This window comes from Scophthalmus maximus, chromosome 4 (genome assembly GCF_022379125.1).
Source record: "Scophthalmus maximus strain ysfricsl-2021 chromosome 4, ASM2237912v1, whole genome shotgun sequence".
In the NCBI taxonomy this organism is placed as follows: Eukaryota; Metazoa; Chordata; class Actinopteri; order Pleuronectiformes; family Scophthalmidae; genus Scophthalmus; species Scophthalmus maximus.
In genome coordinates this window covers 12342459-12357500 of record NC_061518.1, presented here as the reverse complement: position 1 = coordinate 12357500, position 15042 = coordinate 12342459, and the positions used below count along the sequence as shown (strand labels likewise).

Sequence of the window (15042 nt, the reverse complement as noted above, 5' to 3'; positions counted from 1 at the left end):
CGCTCAGAGACTGACATGCTTCTTTATCACACTCAGAATTTTTCTCCATCTTTTTCCCACTTTTTTTGGCAGGTGTGAACCAGAGTTAGCTATCAGTCCTTTGTCTTTCATGAAGTCTTTCATGAAATTTGGTGAAAACCTATAAGTGAACATTGAGCAATCAATAATCACCAAATTTCTGTTGGGTTGATTGGGGAAAATGCTGTGTGCAAGATAATGTTCATAATTATGGGAATCTGTTTTTCCTAAAAGTTGTAGATGTTTATGACGAGACACCTGAGAAATATTTGTTGATTATTGATCAGTGGCTTGACGCATGAAATCCATGGAGACTTTTTCCTGTTAAGAGTCTTAGAAACATTCCATATAACCGTAATTCGTCCCTGGGTGGGCTCGAACCACCAACCTTTCGGTTAACAGCCGAACGCGCTAACCAATTGCGCCACAGAGACTCAATAACCCCTGCCCCAAATTTCTGGATGCTTCTTTGGGAAAATGCTGAATGCAAGATTATTTCCATAATTATTGGATTTCTGGGTTTTTCAAAGGCAGTAAAAGGTTGTGACAACACATCACAGAGAAATTTGGTGATTATTGATCACTGGCGTGACACATGAAATCACATTGAGACTTTTTCCCAGTAAGAGTCTTAGAACATTCCCCAGAAATATGTAAACCGTCCCTTGGTGTGTCACTCAGACTTTTTCTTCATATTTTTGCACTTTTTGGGTTTTTCCATCCCTGGGTGGGCTCGAACCACCAACCTTTCGGTTAACAGCCGACGAGCTAACCAAATTGCGCTCAGAGACTGACATGCTTCTTTATCTCACTCCGACTTTTTCTCCATCTTTTTCCCACTTTTTTTGGCAGGTGTGAACTAGAGTTAGCTATCAGTCCTTTGTCTTTCATGAAGTCTTTCATGAAATGACATGAAAACCTATAAGTGAACATTGAGCAATCAATAATCACCAAATTTCTGTTGGGTTGATTGGGAAAATGCTGAGTGCAAGATAATATTCATAATTATGGGATTCTGTTTTTCATAAAAGTTGTAGATGTTTATGACGAGACACCTGAGAAATATTTGTTGATTATTGATCAATGAATTGACGCATGAAATCCATGGAGACTTTTTCCTGTTAAGAGTCTTAGAAACATTCCACAGAAATATGTAAATCGTCCCTGGGTGGGCTCGAACCACCAACCTTTCGGTTAACAGCCGAACGCGCTAACCAAATTGCGCCACAGAGACTTACATGCGTCTTTATCTCACTCAAAATTTTTCTCCATCTTTTCCCCACTTTTTTTGGCAGGTGTGAACCAGAGTTAGCTATCAGTCCTTTCTCTTTCATTTTCATGAAGTCTTTCATGAAATTTGGTGAAAACCTATAAGTGAACATTGAGCAATCAATAATCACCAAATTTCTGTTGGGTTGATTGGGAAAATGCTGTGTGCAAGATAATGTTCATAATTATGGGAATCTGTTTTTCCTAAAAGTTGTAGATGTTTATGACGAGACACCTGAGAAATATTTGTTGATTATTGATCAGTGGCTTGACGCATGAAATCCATGGAGAGTTTTTCCTGTTAAGAGTCTTAGAAACATTCCATATAACCGTAAATCGTCCCTGGGTGGGCTCGAACCACCAACCTTTCGGTTAACAGCCGAACGCGCTAACCAATTGCGCCACAGAGACTTAATAACACCTGCCCCAAATTTCTGGATGCTTCTTTGGGAAAATGCTGAATGCAAGATTATTTCCATAATTATTGGATTTCTGGGTTTTTCACAGGCAGTAAAAGGTCGTGACAACACATCACAGAGAAATTTGGTGATTATTGATCACTGCGTGACACATGAAATCACATTGAGACTTTTTCCCAGTAAGAGTCTTAGAACATTCCCCAGAAATATGTAAACCATCCCTTAGTGTGTCACTCAGACTTTTTCTTCATATTTTTGCACTTTTTGGGTTTTTCCGTCCCTGGGTGGGCTCGAACCACCAACCTTTCGGTTAACAGCCGAACGCGCTAACCAAATTGCGCCACAGAGACTGACATGCTTCTTTATCTCACTCAGATTTTTTCTCCATCTTTTTCCCACTTTTTTTGGCAGGTGTGAACCATAGTTAGCCATCAGTCCTTTCTCTTTCATGAAGTCTTTCATGAAATTTGGTGAAAACCTATAAGTGAACATTGAGCAATCAATAATCACCAAATTTCTGTTGGGTTGATCGGGAAAATGCTGTGTGCAAGATAATGTTCATAATTATGGGATTCTGTTTTTCCTAAAAGTTGTAGATGTTTATGACAAGACACCTGAGAAATATTTGTTGATTATTGATCAGTGGCTTGACGCATGAAATCCATGGAGACTTTTTCCTGTTAAGAGTCTTAGAAACATTCCACAGAAATATGTAAATCGTCCCTGGGTGGGCTCGAACCACCAACCTTTCGGTTAACAGCCGAACGCGCTAACCAAATTGCGCCACAGAGACTGACATGCTTCTTTATCTCACTCAGATTTTTTCTCCATCTTTTTCCCACTTTTTTTGGCAGGTGTGAACCATAGTTAGCCATCAGTCCTTTCTCTTTCATGAAGTCTTTCATGAAATTTGGTGAAAACCTATAAGTGAACATTGAGCAATCAATAATCACCAAATTTCTGTTGGGTTGATCGGGAAAATGCTGTGTGCAAGATAATGTTCATAATTATGGGATTCTGTTTTTCCTAAAAGTTGTAGATGTTTATGACAAGACACCTGAGAAATATTTGTTGATTATTGATCAGTGGCTTGACGCATGAAATCCATGGAGACTTTTTCCTGTTAAGAGTCTTAGAAACATTCCACAGAAATATGTAAATCGTCCCTGGGTGGGCTCGAACCACCAACCTTTCGGTTAACAGCCGAACGCGCTAACCAAATTGCGCCACAGAGACTTACATGCTTCTTTATCTCACTCAAAATTTTTCTCCATCTTTTCCCCACTTTTTTTGGCAGGTGTGAACCAGAGTTAGCTATCAGTCCTTTCTCTTTCATTTTCATGAAGTCTTTCATGAAATTTGGTGAAAACCTATAAGTGAACATTGAGCAATCAATAATCACCAAATTTCTGTTGGGTTGATCGGGAAAATGCTGTGTGCAAGATAATGTTCATAATTATGGGAATCTGTTTTTCCTAAAAGTTGTAGATGTTTATGTCGAGACACCTGAGAAATATTTGTTGATTACTGATCAGTGGCTTGACGCATGAAATCCATGGAAACTTTTTCCTGTTAAGAGTCTTAGAAACATTCCATATAACCGTAAATCGTCCCTGGGTGGGCTCGAACCACCAACCTTTCGGTTAACAGCCGAACGCGCTAACCAATTGCGCCACAGAGACTTAACAACCCCTGCCCCAAATTTCTGGATGCTTCTTTGGGAAAATGCTGAATGCAAGATTATTTCCATAATTATTGGATTTCTGGGTTTTTCAAAGGCAGTAAAAGGTCGTGACAACACATCACAGAGAAATTTGGTGATTATTGATCACTGGCGTGACACATGAAATCACATTGAGACTTTTTCCCAGTAAGAGTCTTAGAACATTCCCCAGAAATATGTAAACTATCCCTTGGTGTGTGACTCAGACTTTTTTTTTCATATTTTTGCACTTTATAGGTTTTTCCATCCCTGGGTGGGCTCGAACGACCAACCTTTCGGTTAACAGCCGACGAGCTAACCAAATTGCGCCACAGAGACTGACATGCTTCTTTATCTCACTCAGAATTTTACTCCATCTTTTTCCCACTTTTTTGGCAGGTGTGAACCATAGTTAGCCATCAGTCCTTTGTCTTTCATGAAGTCTTTCATGAAATTTGGTGAAAACCTATAAGTGAACATTGAGCAATCAATAATCACCAAATTTCTGTTGGGTTGATTGGGAAAATGCTGTGTGCAAGATAATGTTCATAATTATGGGAATCTGTTTTTCCTAAAAGTTGTAGATGTTTATGTCGAGACACCTGAGAAATATTTGTTGATTACTGATCAGTGGCTTGACGCATGAAATCCATGGAAACTTTTTCCTGTTAAGAGTCTTAGAAACATTCCATATAACCGTAAATCGTCCCTGGGTGGGCTCGAACCACCAACCTTTCGGTTAACAGCCGAACGCGCTAACCAATTGCGCCACAGAGACTTAACAACCCCTGCCCCAAATTTCTGGATGCTTCTTTGGGAAAATGCTGAATGCAAGATTATTTCCATAATTATTGGATTTCTGGGTTTTTCAAAGGCAGTAAAAGGTCGTGACAACACATCACAGAGAAATTTGGTGATTATTGATCACTGCGTGACACATGAAATCACATTGAGACTTTTTCCCAGTAAGAGTCTTAGAACATTCCCCAGAAATATGTAAACCATCCCTTAGTGTGTCACTCAGACTTTTTCTTCATATTTTTGCACTTTTTGGGTTTTTCCGTCCCTGGGTGGGCTCGAACCACCAACCTTTCGGTTAACAGCCGAACGCGCTAACCAAATTGCGCCACAGAGACTGACATGCTTCTTTATCTCACTCAGATTTTTTCTCCATCTTTTTCCCACTTTTTTTGGCAGGTGTGAACCATAGTTAGCCATCAGTCCTTTCTCTTTCATGAAGTCTTTCATGAAATTTGGTGAAAACCTATAAGTGAACATTGAGCAATCAATAATCACCAAATTTCTGTTGGGTTGATTGGGAAAATGCTGTGTGCAAGATAATGTTCATAATTATGGGAATCTGTTTTTCCTAAAAGTTGTAGATGTTTATGACGAGACACCTGAGAAATATTTGTTGATTATTGATCAGTGGCTTGACGCATGAAATCCATGGAGACTTTTTCCTGTTAAGAGTCTTAGAAACATTCCATATAACCGTAAATTGTCCCTGGGTGGGCTCGAACAACCAACCTTTCGGTTAACAGCCGAACGCGCTAACCAAATTGCGCCACAGAGACTTACATGCTTCTTTATCTCACTCAGAATTTTTCTCCATCTTTTCCCCACTTTTTTTGGCAGGTGTGAACCAGAGTTAGCTATCAGTCCTTTCTCTTTCATTTTCATGAAGTCTTTCATGAAATTTGGTGAAAACCTATAAGTGAACATTGAGCAATCAATAATCACCAAATTTCTGTTGGGTTGATCGGGAAAATGCTGTGTGCAAGATAATGTTCATAATTATGGGAATCTGTTTTTCCTAAAAGTTGTAGATGTTTATGACGAGACACCTGAGAAATATTTGTTGATTATTGATCAGTGGCTTGACGCATGAAATCCATGGAGACTTTTTCCTGTTAAGAGTCTTAGAAACATTCCATATAACCGTAAATTGTCCCTGGGTGGGCTCGAACAACCAACCTTTCGGTTAACAGCCGAACGCGCTAACCAAATTGCGCCACAGAGACTTACATGCTTCTTTATCTCACTCAGAATTTTTCTCCATCTTTTCCCCACTTTTTTTGGCAGGTGTGAACCAGAGTTAGCTATCAGTCCTTTCTCTTTCATTTTCATGAAGTCTTTCATGAAATTTGGTGAAAACCTATAAGTGAACATTGAGCAATCAATAATCACCAAATTTCTGTTGGGTTGATCGGGAAAATGCTGTGTGCAAGATAATGTTCATAATTATGGGAATCTGTTTTTCCTAAAAGTTGTAGATGTTTATGACAAGATAACTGAGAAATCTTGGTTGATTATTGATCAGTGGCTTGACGCATGAAATCCATGGAGACTTTTTCCTGTTAAGAGTCTTAGAATATTCCATACAATTGTAAACCGTCCCTGGGTGGGCTTGAACCACCAACCTTTCAGTTAACAGCCGAACGCGCTAACCAATTGCGCCACAGAGACTTACGTGCGTCTTCACCTCACTCAGACTTTTTCTCCATCTTTTTCCCACTTTTTTAGGAAGGTGGCAACCGGTATCAGGTGCCTCACCGCCACTTACTTTGTTAGAGTGTGAACCAGAGTTAGTTGCGTCTCTTTCATTTTCGTGAAGTCTTTCATGTCCTGTCTTTACAAGTAGTGTTTGGAATTTGTTCTACACCCAACAAAATCTTCTATTAATTCAGATAAAAGCAGAGACAGTGCCGGTAATACACCACAGGAAGCTGATAAGAAGTAATTCTGAACTGTCTATCTGCAGTACAGTCAGAGATAAAATATGTTGATGAATTAATTTCTGTCTTTAGATTTTCATTTCTCATGGGAAATGTCCCCCGTGCTGTTATTTTCATTACACTTTGGCAGATAGCTCCGGCCATTCACTTGAACCATTGCCCATGAAGAGAATCTCATTAGATGGGGGAATGGCGTGGGATGTAGTGTCAGAGGCATAGCCTGCCTCATTTTATTTATATGCCTGGAAAGAGAATTCAGAGGGTGTTAGTTTACATGTTGGACATGGCAACCTTTTTTTTTTTGTATGAAAAGTTTTGCATGGCTGGAACAGAATATAAGGTTAAATCAGAGATTTTCTGGCCACCAGCAGTTTCACTGAGGAAATTATCAATTTATCTCTGTCACTTTGGTTCCCAAGGTAAATGATATTGAAGATACTACAAAATAGAAGTGAACCTAGGTTCAATATAGTACAGTGATAATTGGTCATTGTACACAAAGTCTCATTTAACCCAAAATGGAAGTGGCACTTATCTCCTCTCTTCTTCAAATATGCTATCTCACAGCCAAATGCTGGACAACTAGTTTCTGACCTAATTTTGCTCTTGGCTTGATTTCCATTTTTTCATTTTACAAGTGAATGGTTGTGACACAATGGCTTCGAGACAAAGAGGCACATTCAGTTGTGTCTCTGTTTGGATTGTAATGGGAAAGCAAGAGGTGGCATACTGAGTAATCTTGTGTAATGGGTGATTTTTTTCTTTACACATGAGTCAGACAAGCTTTAATGAGTTCCTCTGATCTTTCGTTGTTTATGGTTTAGACAAGTTGTTGCCCACATCCTAAAGCTGTGTTTAAAGAGTGGGTCTGCTCATAATACTGACTGATGGGAGTTTAGAAGGAGATGATAAGACCAACACAGTGATAAACAATATTTCTGGTTGGCAGACATTTATATCTATATACATTTTATAAAATTGTTATCAAATAAATTTAAGTTCTACATTTTCACAAAGTTATGTCATTCTTCAGTTATCCTAACAACTCCAGAAAGATTTTATGTTTCAACAGAGTTATATATTGGTGTGTAAGCTGTTGTTTTCCTTTAAAGAAAAATTAATATCAAAATAGTTTGTAACTGCAGGGTTTGAGAATATGTTTTGTCCCCCAGGAATCTGCAGACAATTTATTTGTTTATTTGTTATCTGTTATTAGAGCCTGTTCTATCCTACTTGCTTATTTTTAAGTGTAAGTCCCCTACGCAAAATGCAACCTTGATTGTTCCTACTGCCATAGTTGAAATGAAGCAGTGTACTTTGACTGTTGGATATAAATCTTCCAGGGTCATTACAGGCAGTGAGGTGTTCAGTGTGATGTCAGCAGTGGCGCCCCCAGAACATTTTCATAGGGGGGGCCAGATGGGGCCAGTGAAAATGTTAGGGTGGCACACCAAATTGGTCCTTCTTGTGGCAACTCAGATTCAGTTCCACTCTGTGGCTGTGTATTGCATTCCCCTTGACTCTTTTTGATTAAAAAGAAAATATGCATCCAACACATTTACCTAAAGTTTGAGAAACACACAAACATTTCAGAAAAACACAAAAACGTTTAAAATAATTTTCAATACAGCTTTATTTTGCTGTCACAAAACATACATCAGGAAACATGAACAGGATGTATCCAAAAACAAAAAAAAAAGTGCAATTTTAACAAAAAGTGCAATTTTAATAAAAAGTGCAATTTTAACAACTAGAAAATAAAACTAGAATAAGCCCATAATACACTGTTCGGCGCCACTGTTTCTTCTTCTGCTTCTTGCGCTGACTTTCCGTCAAACTGCACGCCTTTCGGCACATTAGCGCCCCCAGTGGTGTAGACCTAAACTGCAGTTTCTCGTTGAGCCAGCACCAGTCAGTCAGGGAAATTGGTGGGACCACTGGGGGGGCCAATGGGGTGGCTAGCAATTTTCCAGGGGTGGCCACGGACCCCCTGGCCTCCCCGTGAGGGCCCAGTTGGATGTCAGACGTGGCCCAGCAGGATGAGTTAGCAACATGTAGTCGACATCAAGGCCGTTAACTTCTCACACAGAGGGAGTTTAGATTATAGCTGCTCTGAGGAAAGGGGGTCCTTTGTTTGTTATAACCATCAAATGGTTTGTGCGGATTCAATTTTTATTTTAGCAAACTGCCTCTGACTTTTGTTGTTGGAAGTTCTGTATCAGTCTATGACCAAAATTAATTTCATGAGCAGAAGTACACATTTGTAAGATTGTATTTCCTATGTATTTTTATACATTTATTACCGACATTTTACAGCTCTGGTTTTAAAACATTGGAAAGATTTTCCTTTAGAATGATCTGACATGGATGTAGTTGCAACCAAATGCTATTCTACAAAATTAACATCTCTCTCTTTTTTTTAATAAACTACACTGACCACAAAGAATACAGAAGATTTATTCTAAATTAAAATAACAAAAATAAAAATAAGTTTGTCTGGATAGTGTTACGGTTAATGACAAAAATAGTAGTGCTGTTTTTAGATGTTAAAAGAGTCTGAATTTTATGAGATTTAATCTTTTACTTTTTATGTTATAATACTTTTATTCCTCTTATTTTAATTTGTTTGCTTTTATGTGATGTCATCTATTTATTGTTTCTATACCTTTTATTTGTATCTACTGCTTTTGCGGGACGTTGTCTTCTTTTTGCTTTTATTTCTTACTTGTTTAAATGGTATTTGTTTGTCAAAGCACTTTGTAAACCCTATTTTTTTAGGTGCTATATAAATAAAGTTATTCATATTAATTGTAATATCACATTTGATTTGTGCACATTCAGATTATTGAAAGTAAGTTTACTAATGTGTTTCATTCTCAGGTAAAAGAGGCCATGCAGAGAATTCATGACCGAGGGAACATAGGAAAACTCATTCTGGATGTCGAGAAGTGTCCCACCCCTCTGGTAACCACAACAATTTTATAGTTGGTTGCAATCTGCAATCTAAAACCTCTTGATGCCACCAAATCCTACGCACTGGTCCTTTAAGTAGCTCTGTAGTGAAAATGATGCGGTGAAACATAAGAAGACAGTCCATGACATGGGTTTTCTTACACCTGGATGATTAAACACACAGCTAATTTGCTGGATAACTTGCAGCGAGGTATTTGTGGCTGATTAATAGTTCAATTTGACATTTCTGATGCCCACTGTAGTTTCAGGTCCAGTCGGGGTCATGAGGAGGCTGTCAGTGGGATTTCCTCCTTTTACAGCAGTTGTTTCTATGGCGATCCTCAACATCAAGGCTAGAATAACTATTAGGCCTAGAGACACGCCCTTAGCCGATAGCACATTTAGATATATACTTTACCCGCTAACATCAGCTCACATTTAATGTATGTTCACCTCTGTTCTTCTCTTTCACACACTTAATGATGATACTTTATCACTGCTGTAGATGGCTAGCGACAGCACAGAGACCAGTGAAGCAGGAGAGGAAGAAGAGGAGCCCGAGGGAGACAACGACAGCAAGGAGCGAATGCCTTTCATCCATTAGGCCCAACTAACCTCTCGGCAACACACGCCTGGAGACTGGAGAGGCTGCACACAGTCACCACAGAGGAACATGACCACACGCACCAGTGTTGTACAATATCTGATGTATGCATGAATTATGTATGTACAGTGTATGTATGTATGTATGTATGTATGTATGTATGTGCCTCTTGTCTGTTTCCTATTGCTTGTCAGTCGATTGGTCAAAGATTTTTGGGTGAATGAAAATGAATAACATGCACATCACATTCTTTACAGTATCATTTAGTGACTGTACATTTACAGTTAACTTCATCCGCCAGCAGTTTATTGTGTTAACAACAGCCTGAAAAACATTTAAACCAGCTGATCTGTTCGTATTGTTTTATGATTAGAACCTATAGAATTAGATTTCGGAAAAACTCGCAAGTTTTAACGTGTCTAAACATTTCACAAGATAGGAGAGCACTTAATTTAATTCTCACCTGTCCTCAGGGATGACGGATGGAAAATTTGAACTATTGACATACGTTTGAGAAAAAGACCCCAATGTTTCGATGCTTCTGACCTAGAGAGTGAATCACTCTTGTGTTAAAATGGTAACGTGTAAACCAGGGCAGGTAGAAAACTGTCTGTAGATATTTGCATGATATTTCATTCTTTATTCCAGCCTTGTAGTGTTATGGGATCACCAGTGCCTTTGAGCTATAGAGAAGTGTTTGATACTTGAAATGCTTTCCTCGCATTAAGTTCATATTGAACAAATTAACAAAAAAGGTATTTTTAACTGGAATGTGAAAACGGATGCAAAAATTCTTCCTCGTCTAAACTACGTATTTACAACTTTTACTCAAATACATAATATACAACATCATGCATTGTAACATTTATCTTTGGGTCACTGGGGTGACAGAACAAATGATACATTTCAAGACAGATTATATTTATAAATGCAAGAGAAACTATGAGAAATTTGTAAATTCTGGATCATGATACGGTCAGACAGCAGTGCAAGTCTCTGCTTTTCCTATCCGACCAAAGTTGTTTACTTGCTGGTGCCTCGCAACATAAGTGCCATAGGACTCCCAAGATATAAACGCAGGGTGATTTAGGTTTGAACAGCATTGTTTATTACTTTGTTTAAGTGGGATTCCCTCTACTCTGCATCTGCGAGTTGCTAATGAAAGCAGTACAAGGATCAAATGGTTGCCACACACTCGCACTCATCTAATCAGTTGATTGATTTTTGTTTTCAATTCATCAAAGTGAAAAAAACTGCATTGTATGAGGTTCTCACCATTTATTAGCCATTGCTTATTAGGTGTGTTTTATATTGGCTGGTCATTTGAATTGTTTATTACTTCCCAGAGAACATATCAAAAGAGTCGATAAAACAAGTCGATGCTTTGTAATAGTTGCATTTTTAAGAAATTAAAAATGTATCAGCTTAGCCACAGCAAAACTAACAGGAGCTAATATGAGAAAAACCCTACATTTATTTGAAGCTGAATGATAAACAGTGGAGAGACAGTTAGAGGGTGAACTCGTGAGGAAATTGATAATTTTAGAAATGTATTTCTAGACATGGAAATACAGACAAAGATACGTAGACACTAGAAAATACATCTCAGTTTGGATGCCTTCAATGTCAGGTGTGTGTGTGTGTGTGTTTGTGAGAGAAAGAGTACATGTGATTGAGTGTGTGTATTCAGATGACCTTGTAAAAAGAAAACAAGAAAAACATGTTTAGTATTGTAGTATATGCCCACAATTCTTTGTGAAGTATGGTTTACCTGTGGTCATGTACTTTTTTTCTGTTGTGTACGTTCTTTGAGCACAGCTCTGTTTACTTGAATAAATTTATCTGCAAAGGAGCCTGTGATTGTGTTTTGTCCTTTGTCACTCCAGATTTGCTCCCTGTCTGAAGGCCTTTTCCCAATATAATGAGAAGTCGTCGCTGTTATTTTTTCTTTTTTTTTCATTTAGTCCTCTCAGAAAAGCAAACTGTGTTTTATTTATGTGCTGCTTTAATCATTAATTATTAATTACACCAGGACTACTGATCCTCTGTAAAGTAGCTTTCTGTCTCCCTCGGCTCAGGCGCCAGTGTTAGTTTTGGGTCTTATGTCTGCCTCAAGATGGAAAGAAATAAGTGTGAAAATAGATTGCATAAGAATTGGCATGTGCTAAGTTCTAAGTTAACATAGAACTTGGACTCAGCGCCGTGCAATGAGTCTAAATGAAACCGATGTTAGTTTCATTTCACATCCGTCTGCACTTAACAGTAAATACAACAATTTTTATCTTCCTGTATTTTTATTTCAAGGCACAGTTTCTATACTGTAACTTCCTGGAAAACAACACATGAATTAGCATCCAGAATTTTTAGTATGAGTATGTCACTTATGTGGAAAATGTATTATTTAATACAACCTGAACACAAAGTTAATGCTCAGAAATGTTCAATCTCAATACTTTAAAATGGGAAATCATCCATGAGCTGGCTCTGAGAGCTGCATTGCTATAATCAGCCCTTATGTCCACGTGTGTTACTTATTTAGCTCCCCCCTCCTGTCTGTATACAGCATCGCACTCTAAAAATAACTGCCTGCACCAGAGCTGGTGGCTGGACTTCCTGTGGTCAAACAGCAACTTTATTTTTAATTGTGGCAGAAAGTGGAAGTCTGTGATTGAATGATATTATAAAGATATCTAGTGTATATTTTGCAGCAATTTTTACTTAGTAACTTAACGTTTTGTACTGATAGTTGTAAATTATACACTTATATTATCCACCAGGAGTTATCCAAGTCATACCTCACTTCTTTCTTAGTGGACACCAAAGTGTAATTTCATTTTTTACTTGTCAAAAAGAGTCTTAGCATGACCAAAATGAACATGTGAAGGGGATGAGATGAAGAGCACTCTGTGAGGGCAAGTCAATGAATTTCCAGTTTGTTTGTGAAATGAAAGGAAATACTGCTTAGTTCACCCTGTCCCGAGTAAATGTTTATCAAAAGCCAGACACAAGGAAATCATTATTTGCCACTCCACCCGTATACCTCCCTCACCTCCTCCTGATGTTTGGACAAAAACAAACAGAGTCTGAGCCAATGTACGGAGGGTACGCAGAAAAGGCATACAGAGGGCTAGTATATATTGAGCTGCGTGCAGTGTTTTTGGTTCCTTCCAGAGCAGCATAAGGTGTACCACTGTATCCTGTCCCGCAGGATCCACTGGCCTCAGACATGGCACGTCTGGCCCTCCCTGTCTTCCTTGTTCTTTGCCTCTCCCTGCTCCACTTCAGCTCCAGCCGCCCATCTCGCACCAAGAAGGCTGTGTCAGCTCGTCAGCCCGGAGGTAACTATACGAATCATGTACAGTTTAACCGCAACGTTGTCTGTAGAGTTGTTATTCTGACCTTCCTCTTTTTCTTGCTTCTTTGCTGAGATGCAGCTGCAGAGGAAGATGATGTGAAGTCCCAGTTTGAGAGGTTGTGGCAGGAGGTGAACTCACTGAAAGAGATGCAGGCGTTGCAGACAGGTAAAGCTTTCACTTCATAAAGGCAGATAAAGGAGAGAGCAGGTGACAGCAGATTGCTAAAATACAGTACACTCATCGCTGCAAAAATAGGTAAATCAGAAATAAAAATAATTTTTCAGATGATACCATGATGGTACTATGGAAAATGTGTTATAGTAGCCTACATATGACTGTTGTCCTTCTCTTAGTGTTGGCCTCTGAGGTCACATGCAATAGAGTGGACACTGCTGAAAGATATTTGGTAACATGTCAAATAGATTTTGAATCTCGTGGTGTGCAGAGTCACCAGCAGAGGGCAGCAGCACCCATACCAGTCATTAAATTGTAAAGGGCTGAAATTCACAATGTAAGAAATAATTTACAGGGAATGTAATACTATCCAAATTAGCATATCTTTTTTAATAAATGTCAGTATTTTTCTGTTTCCGTTTTTCAATCATTGATTACTAATAATTAGCTGATCATGTAACAATTCTATAAATGTATCTTTTTAATGTTTTTTTCCCACAATTTTCCATTTCTACCATTTCTTGGCTTATTTATTAGTCGCTGTTTAGACTGCGAAATGTCTATGCTATAAGATTGTGAATGTGGCTGTATGGATTTCTACAAACAAAAAAATGGGGGATTCAAAAAAATAAAGAATTAAAATGATTGATTATTACTGAGAAAACCAAACATTGCAATTGATTTGAACTCTAGTCACGTTGAGGTTGCTCATGCAGCAGGTGCTTTGTGTTTTCAGTCTGTCTCCGTGGCATCAAAGCTCACAGGAAATGTTATCTCACAATCGAGGAACCCAAACACTACCATGACGCAAACGAAGACTGCATTGCACAGGGGGGAACCCTTGCAACACCAAGGGACCTGATGGAGAACAATGAACTGAGAGACTATGCAAAGAGGAGCGCTCCGGGATCCAAGGACTTCTGGATCGGTGTGGCAGACATAGTGAAAGAAAGCCAGTATGTTGATGTCAACAGCTTGCCAGTCAGCTTTTTCAACTGGGATCGCTCCAAGAAGCAGCCCACAGGAACGAAGAGGGAGAGCTGTGTTGCCCTTTCAGTGGCTGCTCAGGGAAAGTGGTACGATGAGGTGTGTCGCAGCCTGAAAAACTACATTTGTGAATATGTCATTCCTTGAGGGAGTGTTGTTGTTGTTGACAGCTTGATGGAAATCCATGTGGGTCATTAATTAAAATTGAGCAAAACGGTGTTGTCAGATATGTGGCTATTCATGATGGAGACATGAATTATTATTGGTCACATATTATCAAACTTTAATTAATGTGATAATTAATCAGGCTGCTAATTAGCTTTAATACACAAGGAACCAGCCATGTCATGTTCACTTTGTCTAAAATTCTGGAGGAAGTCTCAGAAATAAACAAAAATGTAAACTGATGTTGTTTTGTTTTCACCATTTCAATTTGTTCAAAATGCCACTTTTCTGCATCAAATTAAAGTATTTCATCAGCACCAATGTACCCAACTGCTCACGACTGAATAGCTCAATGAGCAAATGTGGGTGGAGAGATTTGCTCAAGGGCAATATGGAAGTGTTTTTAATTCCTTTGTCTGTTGGCTCTTCTCAGGAGTGGCCATAATGGAAATGAACGAACAGAGCCAAAAGAAAAAGTAGTGTGAAAGTTAGAGAAGAAAGAAACATTACCATTCCATTGAGAAACTGTATTGTGCTGTGTATGAAACTGTACTATCACATTATATTATTGACTAAAAAGGCAGCATGTACGGTTCTGAATGGTAATCTATAACTATGAGGCCCTACTGGAGGTGAAGGTCGTTGTGCTCTAATTGTC

At 38.7% G+C, this 15042-nt stretch overlaps 2 protein-coding genes and 12 non-coding genes across 14 annotated transcripts in view; 2 read left to right on the top strand and 12 right to left on the bottom strand.

Moving 5' to 3' along the window:
• Window positions 1-11554, top strand: part of vat1l (vesicle amine transport 1-like) — a 22075-nt gene extending 10521 nt beyond the window's left edge. Inside the window, exons 8-9 of the mRNA XM_035627445.2 lie at window positions 9027-9110; window positions 9604-11554. Coding sequence (XP_035483338.1) covers window positions 9027-9110; window positions 9604-9702 — 183 coding nt within the window. The 3' untranslated portion in view covers window positions 9703-11554. The remainder of the gene's footprint in view (window positions 1-9026; window positions 9111-9603) is intronic.
• On the bottom strand, window positions 379-452 carry trnan-guu. The gene has a single exon. It is a non-coding gene; the product is annotated as a tRNA-Asn (tRNA).
• trnan-guu lies at window positions 1178-1252 on the bottom strand. Its single transcript has one exon. It is a non-coding gene; the product is annotated as a tRNA-Asn (tRNA).
• trnan-guu lies at window positions 1625-1698 on the bottom strand. The gene has a single exon. It is a non-coding gene; the product is annotated as a tRNA-Asn (tRNA).
• trnan-guu lies at window positions 1982-2056 on the bottom strand. The gene has a single exon. It is a non-coding gene; the product is annotated as a tRNA-Asn (tRNA).
• On the bottom strand, window positions 2425-2499 carry trnan-guu. The gene has a single exon. It is a non-coding gene; the product is annotated as a tRNA-Asn (tRNA).
• On the bottom strand, window positions 2868-2942 carry trnan-guu. Its single transcript has one exon. It is a non-coding gene; the product is annotated as a tRNA-Asn (tRNA).
• On the bottom strand, window positions 3315-3388 carry trnan-guu. The gene has a single exon. It is a non-coding gene; the product is annotated as a tRNA-Asn (tRNA).
• Window positions 4113-4186, bottom strand: trnan-guu. The gene has a single exon. It is a non-coding gene; the product is annotated as a tRNA-Asn (tRNA).
• trnan-guu lies at window positions 4470-4544 on the bottom strand. The gene has a single exon. It is a non-coding gene; the product is annotated as a tRNA-Asn (tRNA).
• On the bottom strand, window positions 4911-4985 carry trnan-guu. Its single transcript has one exon. It is a non-coding gene; the product is annotated as a tRNA-Asn (tRNA).
• Window positions 5358-5432, bottom strand: trnan-guu. The gene has a single exon. It is a non-coding gene; the product is annotated as a tRNA-Asn (tRNA).
• trnan-guu lies at window positions 5804-5877 on the bottom strand. Its single transcript has one exon. It is a non-coding gene; the product is annotated as a tRNA-Asn (tRNA).
• A 1248-nt stretch (window positions 11555-12802) lies between the features above and the next one.
• clec3a (C-type lectin domain family 3, member A) lies at window positions 12803-14626 on the top strand. Its single transcript, XM_035627543.2, has 3 exons — window positions 12803-13040; window positions 13137-13223; window positions 13969-14626. The coding sequence occupies exons 1-3, from the start codon at window positions 12929-12931 to the stop codon at window positions 14364-14366; spliced, it is 597 nt and encodes a 198-aa protein (XP_035483436.1). The 5' UTR covers window positions 12803-12928; the 3' UTR covers window positions 14367-14626.
• Window positions 14627-15042: the final 416 nt, after the last annotated feature.

What these genes read in the sequence shown, in the direction of transcription:
- clec3a (XM_035627543.2), top strand. Translation starts at nt 12,929, where the DNA reads ATGGCACGTCTGGCCCTCCCTGTCTTCCTTGTTCTTTGCCTCTCCCTG. An exon ending in GTCAGCTCGTCAGCCCGGAG is followed by an intron (nt 13,041 to 13,136) that starts GTAACTATACGA and finishes GCTGAGATGCAG; the next exon opens with CTGCAGAGGAAGATGATGTG. An exon ending in GATGCAGGCGTTGCAGACAG is followed by an intron (nt 13,224 to 13,968) that starts GTAAAGCTTTCA and finishes TTGTGTTTTCAG; the next exon opens with TCTGTCTCCGTGGCATCAAA.